The sequence below is a fragment of the Centruroides vittatus genome, unplaced genomic scaffold, assembly GCF_030686945.1.
Source record: "Centruroides vittatus isolate TY-2023 unplaced genomic scaffold, ASM3068694v2 contig_3187, whole genome shotgun sequence".
In the NCBI taxonomy this organism is placed as follows: domain Eukaryota; kingdom Metazoa; phylum Arthropoda; class Arachnida; order Scorpiones; family Buthidae; genus Centruroides; species Centruroides vittatus.
The window spans coordinates 170,114-180,790 of NW_027122049.1; the positions used below are offsets into that span (position 1 = coordinate 170,114).

Consider the following 10,677-nt stretch of genomic DNA (forward strand, 5'->3'; position numbering starts at 1 on the left):
ACCGTGAACGACAGTCAAGATTAATTTCTTTTAATTATTATTCCGCGTGACACTACTAAGTGATATTTGAATGTTTTCAATTAACTAGATAAAGATCAAAATATAACAAAATAAGTACATTATTTATCGTTAAGTATATGTTGAATATAAAATTTAAACGTGGCTTGATTCAAAATATTTTATTCAAAAATTAACGAGAATACCGAGTTAAGTATGTACTGTACAAAATGATTAATTTTGTATGTATTAATATTTTCATTTCGTTTCTTCAAAGTCAGTGGTAATTTTCACAAAGTACGAATAAATATAAAAAAGGGACTAAAGGAATCATATTTCCAACTCAAATATTTCTAGAAAGTATGTGATAGCAGACTTGTACTTGATATAGAACATTTCTTGTTAAGTGTATATAATATTTTTTTATCGTTAAGAGACTATATTTACCTGAAATCTAGAATTTTCGTAGAATAATTAAGCTTGATAGATTTGAAATATAATGGACTAAACAGATGTACAGGATTTTTGTGAATTCGTTAAACTTCAAGCTTTGTCATTTATGAATGTATAATACTTTCTAATAATTATATATAAATTTATCATTCAAAACTATTTATTTTAGATCAACCATCACATATAATTAATGCAAGAAACAAACAAAAAACTCAAAGATAGCATAGCTTTTTGACAATACATTTTATGTTACTTCGAAATATACAAATTATTGTATATTTTTTAAACATTTGCTTGAAAATATAGAGAAGTTTCGTATGACCTAGCAAAACTATGTACCGTAGTTAGAATTTGCGCAATTTTGGTTCCACTATGTTTGTGGTTATGACTAGTACACGTCTAATTAAGCTATCGAAAAACTCATAATTTATGTTACTGACTGATTGCATGAAATATAAATGCAAAAATCAATATAATGTAATGTAATCTATTATGATGACAATAAAATAATCTGTTATTTATCTTCATATTATAAAGGATGATATATATATATAGAAATTACTTTTATTTATACATTATTGTTCGCTAAGGACGTAAACATATTTATCTGTCATCATTATTTAAATACAGTTCAATGAATATGTCAACCGGTAGCAACAATAGCAGGAAAACCTACATACCGTACAATATTTGAAGGTCATATCAGTGATGGCAATGAAATGATACTATATATTTTCCCACCATAACCACTATTAAGTAGATTTTTTAAATTTAATATTTTTATATTCTTTTATATATAATAAAAAAGGAATAAAAGCTAAGTAGAATGTTTAATAACATTAAATAAAATTATGAATAAATGATAATGTTTAGAATAAGATTTGTTATTATATTCATTTATAAATTCAAAATATGCCTATAAATTTCTTGATTTTGGCCGTAAAAAAGTAAAAATAGTATGAAACTACTCTCTTTTTTTAAATCTTATTCGTACTTCAGTCTTTATATTATTTAAATCGGTTACTTTGTAAATCGTAAATTTTAATTCGTTTTCCACAATTTGTGTCTAAAAGTAAATAAATGAAGAGTCTGGAGAATAATGCAAATATAAAATTTATGTATTTTAAAATGTATAACAGACGATTTTTTCTTACAAAAGACTTATGATTATTAAGATGAAAGCACGTTGAAGATTCCAATAAAATCACATTTGGCCTATAAATTTATTTCAGTGTATACAAGACAAAAACATTTAATAGAAAATTAATGATTATCTACATTATTATAAGTTCACAAATCTTGGTAATTCTAAGATCGGAAGATATAAATAAGTTACTTGTTAAAAGCTTTGATTGTTGTTAAAAATTCCATCATGTTTTTAATTAAAAAAAAAAACAGAATTTTTAAAAACAATGCTTAGCCTTCATCCGAAAATTAAATATTTGTTCTAATTCTTTTTACATTCAAAAGAATTTTAAAAGAAAACTAAAAATGAATGAAGATAGGAAGTTTTTCCATATGCTTTTCATTAAAAAAATATAGAAATCTCCGAATTATATTAAGTCAAGTATCCAAATCGGTGAATAAAATTAATCGAGTTCTGGCTTTGTTCGTCCAAATTGAGTTAACGTCGTTGGTCTAATATTCCTGGCTGATTCAAATAATGCTGGATCTGTATAAATTGGCTCACTTGGATCTTCTATCCGACCAGTTGCGGGATACCGGCTAATGTATAAATTACTAAGACCTCGATTCGTCCCAGAAGTGTTGCATTCCTTTTTCTGATAAATAGATTTATAATTAATTGTAATACAATTTTGTATTTATTCGATTATGTTTTATCTGTTAAATATACTTACGGCCAATTTATATTTTCTTATAAAGAAAACTGCAGCTATAGACATGGCTAGAATAACACAAATCAGTACAATGACAACTGCCATCAGTGTGTAATATCCTGACTGTAACGTGCATACCGGCGCTTTTGTAATTTCTATAAAATGGACAAAAGACATTTTAAAATATAAAAATAAAAAAAGAATTGCACAAGTTACATATTTATAAACGATTTTAAAATGTGTTAAATCTGAATTGTTCATAAAACGTATTACAAAATTGTACTATATCATTTATCGTAATGATGTAATTTATTGCAACATTTTGTGCAAATGCTGCTTTAATATTTCGTAAACATAAGCTTATATAGAAACAAATACTATTTCAAAATTAGTTTTTTGAAACATTTTAAAACTTTAAGCATTCAAAATATAATGATCTTACCATAGATAAAAAGAGTAATTAATGCTTTAAAATACTCATAATCAACGCGTGCTAATTAATTACTGTTGTTATTATTTTAGTGTATATTAGTTAAATTGATTAAATTTATAGTTAATTAACCGAATAATTTTTTTAAAAATAGCATACTATTCGATTTTGGAGAATTCGGTGGTATATCAGTTCGATCAAAATAGACTTTAAATAGTTCGTGGACATCTTCTTCTTCTTCAGTAACATTATCTGCTTTAAGATTAGAGTTAGAATTGGGATCAACGACACTCCTTTTCTTTCTTCCCCAAGATGGAAAAGACCCAGGACGATCGCGATCATTACATATAACCTAATGAAAATATATTGAAAATAATTATTATTTGCAATTTTATTTGTTAAATTACAAATTCGCCACTTGTCTCAATTTATAAAAATTTCTTATTTCGTACTGGTTCGCATGGACCTCTGCACGTTCGAACAGTCGCTTGGAAAACGAGTAAATTAGAATCTGGTATTTTAAAAGCGTAAAATTCAGCTTCCAGTGCTCCATCGGGTGTGCGGTGGAGTTCCGGAAAAACATATAAATCTACAGGACATCTGAAATCATAAAATAATTCAACAATAAAATGAGACTGTGTAAAATTCTTGAAAATTTAAATTACAAATAAAAAAAAGAAGAGAAAATTACTATCTACTCATTTCCGAAAAAAATTATCTTTAATTGAGGAAACAAATAATAACCAATCGTAGGAAATGGTGGAAAGTAGTCGACAATGTTTGCATTGTATAAACAGGAAGTGTACCTGTATAGTTTACCATTGACCCTTAGAAAGTACAGGGCAACAGGATATAACTAAAGGGAAATGTTTTCTTTTGAAAATTTTTACAGTACTTTTGACTGATTATTTACATTTTATCACTTTCTTCTATTTCCTGCAAATCTTTATCGAATCGTTTTTGTTTGTCCTTGCAATAAAATAATTTGATATACGTGAAGATTGATCACAAATCTGTAATGTTATTTAATAACAAATGAAACTGAGATCAAAATTATACCCTTTAGCGTCAATTAGATGAACTTGTCTTCCAGAATATGGATCTTTGGCAATCACGTTTGTTGCAAATATATCAGAATAATAATCATATTGAACTAGAAATGAAAAAAATTTTTTAGACAGAAATATTGAATTATTGTCAAGTTTATTAATACAATTAATAATACCAGCATATTTTTACTTACAGTGTCCTCTAGCTTCTAGTCTAAAAGTTAAAAGATCTCCAACAGCAATAGTATTTGTTGGAGTTCCTCTATATGAAATAATCAGCCTTATTATTGATGTTAGCATATCCTGAGCGGGTAGATGTTCTATTTGTGTTGGAAACCTTCTTCTTTATATTAAAAAATACAAAATTTAGAATATATTATTTGAGATTTCTAGTAAATGTTACCAAATTGTTACCGACCCATCAACCCTAGCATCTAAGTAATTCGATGTTACAACAGCTTCTCCAGGACCAGATAAATAACAAGTTAAATTATATTTCTTATCTCTACTTGTTTGAACATAATCATTGAACTGTACGACAACAATATTGGTCATAGAATCACCATACTGAAAGAATTTCAGTTCAGTTACTTTAAACAAAAAGAAATGTTTTTTTTTTTCATAGAAAATTAAAATAAAATAATAATAATAATAATAATGTACTTGTTGCGTTCCACATCTAGGAAAGCCATTCGGACGGCTGATTCTTAACACATTTACTGTTCCTCCATTGCCATCAAAGAAACATGAATCATAAAAACCATAAGTGTAAATTCTACCAAAAAATGGTTCTGTTGTTTTCAAAGAGAATTCCATTCCATCCAAAGAACAGCTTTGACTAACTAAAATAAAAATTTAAATATGAAATTATTATTGAATTTATGATTTTTTTTAAAAAAGCAGATAATTTTATTAAGAATCTTCCTACCATCCATGCAACCAGAATTTCCAGTACCATATCCTTCCCTTTCGTAATAATCAAATTGAGAATCTTTTTCAAAATGAGCAGGATTAATGAGCTGTAGCTGTCTAGAATCTTGATCTGTCAGCTCGCAATTATCTGGAAAAACAGCTCTAAAAAAGAAAATTAAGGTACACACATTGACAAGTTTTTTATTTTAAAATTATTTAATATTAATTAAATTCATTACCTAAAATTGAAGGCGACACAAGAAAAGTCCTTTTCGTCCATACAGGCCTTTTCACACTCTTCTATTCGTTCAGCTCTCACAACTCGACGGATATAAAAGTTTCTCATACGCAATCCAGTTCCTACTCTTCGAAACATTCCTAGCATTCCGGGTTTACAGATCTCTGGAGAACCGCCGGGCATAAATGGAGGAGGAGGAGGAGGATGACCTCCACCCTGAGGAAATGGTGGACCACGAGGTGGAAGAGGAGGATAACCTCCATGAATAGGAGGAGGACCTCGAGGAGGATACATCGGAGGTCGAAATCTGTGTCCGTATGGGTAAGATGGTCCTGGCCTGTGCCAATTTCTCTCGTAAGATCCTGGTCTTCCTCCGTAACTGCTACCATGATGAATGCCGCCGTAACCACTTCCTTGAGGCATTCCACCATAACCGCTGCCGTGTTGAATTCCGCCATACCCTCCACCATGAGGATGCCCATAATTACTGTTTTGAATGTATCCAGGTCCAAATTGTCCTCCATAATTTCCACCCGGTCCAAAGGGGCCGTAGCTATTTCCAGGATTATCAGAGCGACTACCAAAATGATTTCCTTGATATCCGTGACTTCCTCCTGGATATCCTGGATGTCCTTGATTAGGAGCTCCTCGCACTGGAAATAATTTGGAATAAATTGACATATTTCAAAATGATACAAGAATATATAATAATTTAAAATATAGTTTACTGATATTATGACTTTTAACATTAAAACATTCAATAAACGAATTAAATACATCTAAATTAAAATAAAATAAAATAAAATAAAAATGAAAAATATTGTGACTTGAATGAAGAAGAAATTGAAAGTGTTGGTGTAATTTCTGTTGGATTTATCATTTCTAAAAAAAGATAGGTCTACACGTCGCTGAGGGAATATATTCCATATACTAAATTTTAAAATATTGTTAGTGATTTGCAATTAATAACTCAAGGAACGAATAAATGTTGATTATTTTGTATTGATATTTAAATCTTAATATAACGAGTTTAAAGCAACAGTGTATTTGTAGAATTAATTATTTTCCAGTATCGTTTTAGTGCCTTTAGTAGTGTTTTTAGTGCCTTTAATAGTCTCCCCTTCCATCCATTACTTACGCCACTTAAGTTCGTAGTAATCGTAATATTTGTCATCCACTAGTTTTGGTCGTCCACTTCTCTTATTGTCCTGATCTGTACTAAATCGGCAAGATAAATATCCGGAACTGTAGGTGACAGCTTGGCAAGAGTGACCCAATCTCTTGACACATTCGTCTAAACACTCTTGGAATGAATGAGCTTTCACTTCCACTTGATGTTCCACATCCAATCTCTTGCGTCGAAGACATGTATAGTTAAATCCGTCTAGGAAGGAGATTTTATGGAACTGTCAGTATCTCGTTCAATATAAAATTTTCCATCATCGTATAACATAATACAGAAAAATCTACTTACATTTCTTTTGCGTTAATCTGCAATTTTTCTGTAATGAATATATTAAATCTCTCCAAATTATTTTGTTATTATTTATTATTTCATTTCGCCCAAATAATAATCATTAAAGAATTTATTATATTTTTTTAATAATAATAATAATTTTTGTTGTTTCGTTTAACTTTTCATCCTGGAAATGTATTTTCTCTTCTGTTCAATGACATAAACTTCTTGAGGACTGAATGTTCCAATGCACTTTAATTCTTCCAGTATTACTTATTACATAATCGAGTAACTATTCTTTTTAGATATACATTAAATATTTCGAAAAATAGGATATTATAAATAGATAATAGTGTGTTTTATATTAATAAATAAATATTTGTGTCAATATAGATGTAGTATATGCACATTCAAAATTTTAACTTTATAGATACAAATATAGAAAAATTGTTTTCATTTTCATCTCTATTCGGTGTTTGATTGAAAAGTTGAATGAAGTACTGTACATCGACAAATAACTGCTACCTCTTCATCAAAAAAGTATAAATATTACATTATAATGAAGTAACTATCATCGTCAAATGAGAGAACGAAAGCTGAATGAGATATTGTTGCCGATCCTTGAGAAATCGCTCTTCTCGATATTTTTAAAATTTTATTCATATACAAATTCATTTTAATAACAGAAAATTACATCAGTAAACTCAAAAATAGTTTCACTGTTGGTTATTTTATTTTAGGATGAGAAATATGCGATTAATGCGATGTTTTTGAATATTGTTGTTTGACACTTTATTATTTCCTTCTTTGTATATATAAACTTTTATGATTTTTATAGTTCAAAGTCACAACGAATAATTTTTCTGTTGATCTTGAATTGTTGAAACAAATAATTACTTCAAGTTTTTTTTTGTAGTAGGTCTATTTAGATTACACATTTCATAATATGATGTCAACTACATAGTAAGTTTAGTGATTTGCAGTTAGTGAAGTCATAGGTCTTCAGAAATGCATAAAATATTTGTAAATTTCTCTTCTTGCTGATGAAGTGTTTCCATTTTGAGTTTTTTTAATGTTTAAAATCTCTGTTTCGTAGCTAGAATAGTCTTTTGCCACTAGATTTCTAGAAAACTTACCTCGTGAAAAGATTAATTTTATGGCACTTTTTCGTACTTTTTCGTGAGATTTATGTTCATTGTTTTATGTTATTAATTTTTTAATAATTAGATTAATATAAAATTAATAAATCTTGAATTTAAATTATTAAAAAGTTACAATTATGATTCGGTTAATTCAAGTAAAATAAATTATCTGTTAATTTGAATTATTTTTACTAAATGCCATTTCAGGAGCGTTATTAAACTAAAATTGTGAATGATTTATATAATTAATCCATTCAAATAAGCTATATCCATATAAAATGGAGCCGTATCATTTGGATTCATACCGAATATACGTGAATTTAACTCTATTTTCTGAACATTAATGATGTAATAAATATTTACAGTAACTTTTTTCTCTTTTAAAATGGTTTATAATTTAAATTTTATATTCTTACGCTTTCATACTTTATGAAAAAATTATCACGAAAATGATATTTCAAATTCAAGATTTATCATTATTAATTATTAATATTAAGATTCCTTATAAAACGGGATCTTAATTTGTGAATGTAAAGTTAAAAGTACAACTAACCTCGATCAAGTGTGTTACATATGACCTTATGTAAAGAACCACTGCTATCTATTTGAGGACGAGGGATCTCGTTGTATCCAGATATTTCTTCGTCATATAAAATGCAAGTTCTGGATACCTCATTTATGTGGAAGCCGTGACAAGTAAAAGTTTGAGCGAGTTCACATTGTTTAGAACATTGTTCTGTATCCCAGACAGAAAGTAGAGCCGCTTCATATAATTCCTCTACAGCTTTCTTTGCTTCTAATGCATATTCCACTGAAGGACATCTCTCGCGGACTATATAATGTTAAATTTTATTATATTTTATTGTAAAAAGAAATAAATGCACGAACTATACTTACAAGGAAGGCCCATATTTTCTAAATATTCACTATTTCCGTCTTGAGTATAATTTTTTGGATTCATCATTCTTGTCTGTGTGGACATACGACAACGTTGACCAGCCATATTATATGTTGCAGACCTGCACATGTCTTCTTCAAAACATTTACTTTCGCATTCAGAAACGTTTGCCGCAAATACATCTTTATCATTTTCTCCTTCAAATTTATAACCAGGAACTCTTAAGAATGCGAAAAGTATAGAATTTTCTACTGCACTTGTTAATTTTTGAGCTTATAAAAGATATAAAAAACAAAAACAATTAAAATTTAACTATTTCACTACAAATTCATGAGATTTCATTTTCATTTTATATAAATTTCTCTTACAAGTTAGACATATTTTATTAAAATGCCATGACATTGGTCTCTTAACTAGAATTTCTGTTCCTACGGCTGATGTTTTATTTTGATATATATAACATACAGATTCGTCGTAATCTGCTGTTAATGTCGGAACTTCATATAAATCGTTTCTCCAAGAATTATCAGTCGGTGGTGCGTATGGAGATGATCGTCTTTTACCCGGGAGGAATCCGAAAGAAAAGCAATTTTGATTTTTAAGGCAAATCTGCCCGCATTCTCTTGCTACATCTCCGCCTACCCCTGTCTTTGTTACCTAGTTATTAATTAATTGAGTATTTTTTAATATATTATTAATGGTAAACATATATTCTTTCAACGTGCAAAAACATATAATGAATATATAGTAAAGATTATTAAATGTTTACTATATATTCACAATACACTACTTATCACATTAAAATTTCTTACCACTTCAACTTTCGTAGTTTCACCAACGTAACCTTCGCTTAAAACATAGTCTGGAATTTTCTCGTATACGTAAATACCTCTGCCATTATTACACGAGTGAGCTGTAAAATTCATTTACTTTATGCATATTTATTATAATGAATATATGTTAATTTATATTTATTTAGATATTATCTTGTAATTTTTATAATAAAAACATTATTTTATAATAAACATTATATTCTTTTTATAAATATGCATTTATTCATTAATTAGTTTAAGTTTTTGTTTTTGTGCAATTTAAAAAATAGAGGCATTTTCATCAAATATATATTTTTTTTTTTTTTTTGAGGAAAATACCTGTAAAAGTGTTTTTCCTGCTGAACAACTTTACAATACAGTAAAAATGAATAATAATATTCTGACAGTTATACAGTATTTACATAAAAATCACAAGTGATTTAGTCTAAAAATTTAATACGGATAACTATAATTAACATATTTTAGGTATAATGTACTGTATATTGTAATGAAGTCAATGAAATGCAAAGAATGGAGATTTTTCATTTAATGCTACTAAGTAATTATATATTAACTAGAATAAAACCATAGCTTCAGTAATGTCAACACACTACCTTCCGTTGTTAATTTTATCCCTAGACCTAAAAAATAACTAGAAGGAAATACTTTGTGACTCATTTCCGCTTAGCAGCATTCGTGTAGTATTAGTTCTTCCGTTTTCCGCTTGTAATTTTACAAAGAAAGCCCTTCCGAATGTATGTGAAAATTAAACGCGCTTTTTAATATTATCTGAACATGTTTTATTTCTTAGTGTTTATAAACGATTGCTACCAATAAAAATTAACAAGTAATGCAATTATGCAACAATAAGATTCATAATATACAAATAACTTTCTATAATTTATTTATTTTATGCATAATATAAACTAGGTGCAAATGAATACTTTTTAGATTAATTTTTCACAGTTTAAACAGGCAAATAAGGCAATATAAACACTTCACAATGTTTATTACATAAATTGATTGCCAAAATACAATGCAGCAATTAAAAAACTGTAAAAGAAAGCATTAACTGTGATGTTTATAGAAATTGTTTAAAAACTTTTGTACTGTTGATTAACATTTATTAGAATAGTAAGAGCTGCATCAATCGAACGAAAACTATAAATTATGTAAACTAAATTGATTATTATTAATAATTTATATTTTATAACAACTTAATTTTGAAACATTTTTAAAGGTCCTACCTTCAGTCAACAATCGCAGAGCTGCAAGAAACGATATCACAGGAAACATGATTTTACCGAAGCTCATTTTGCACATGTAAGTTGCCACTTTACATATTTATCCTCTCCTATATTCCTTATATTGTGTATGAAGTGAGGTTTTATGGTCGGGATGCAAAATTTACTCGACGGGCCACTAGTTAGATACGAACAGAAGAATGACGTA

General features: G+C 28.2%; 1 protein-coding gene across 1 annotated transcript; it reads right to left on the reverse strand.

Annotated features, from left to right (window-relative positions):
* Positions 1-1,957: 1,957 nt before the first annotated feature.
* On the reverse strand, positions 1,958-10,677 carry LOC136973516 (uncharacterized). The gene is made up of 16 exons (XM_067268246.1): positions 10,473-10,677; positions 9,226-9,326; positions 8,782-9,070; positions 8,413-8,685; positions 8,069-8,347; positions 6,056-6,301; positions 4,919-5,570; positions 4,696-4,841; positions 4,431-4,609; positions 4,186-4,334; positions 3,962-4,110; positions 3,778-3,871; positions 3,171-3,318; positions 2,878-3,070; positions 2,310-2,443; positions 1,958-2,231 (listed from the first exon to the last, which is right to left on the reverse strand). The coding sequence occupies exons 1-16, from the start codon at positions 10,546-10,548 to the stop codon at positions 2,040-2,042; spliced, it is 3,300 nt and encodes a 1,099-aa protein (XP_067124347.1). The 5' UTR covers positions 10,549-10,677; the 3' UTR covers positions 1,958-2,039.

Bases quoted from the DNA above. Each gene is read 5' to 3' on its own strand.
- LOC136973516 (XM_067268246.1), bottom strand. From the start codon at position 10,548: ATGTGCAAAATGAGCTTCGGTAAAATCATGTTTCCTGTGATATCGTTT. The intron at 4,335-4,430 runs GTACATTATTAT...AAATTCTTTCAG, and splicing joins CTAGATGTGGAACGCAACAA to TATGGTGATTCTATGACCAA. The intron at 3,071-3,170 runs GTACGAAATAAG...TATTTTCATTAG, and splicing joins GCAGAGGTCCATGCGAACCA to GTTATATGTAATGATCGCGA.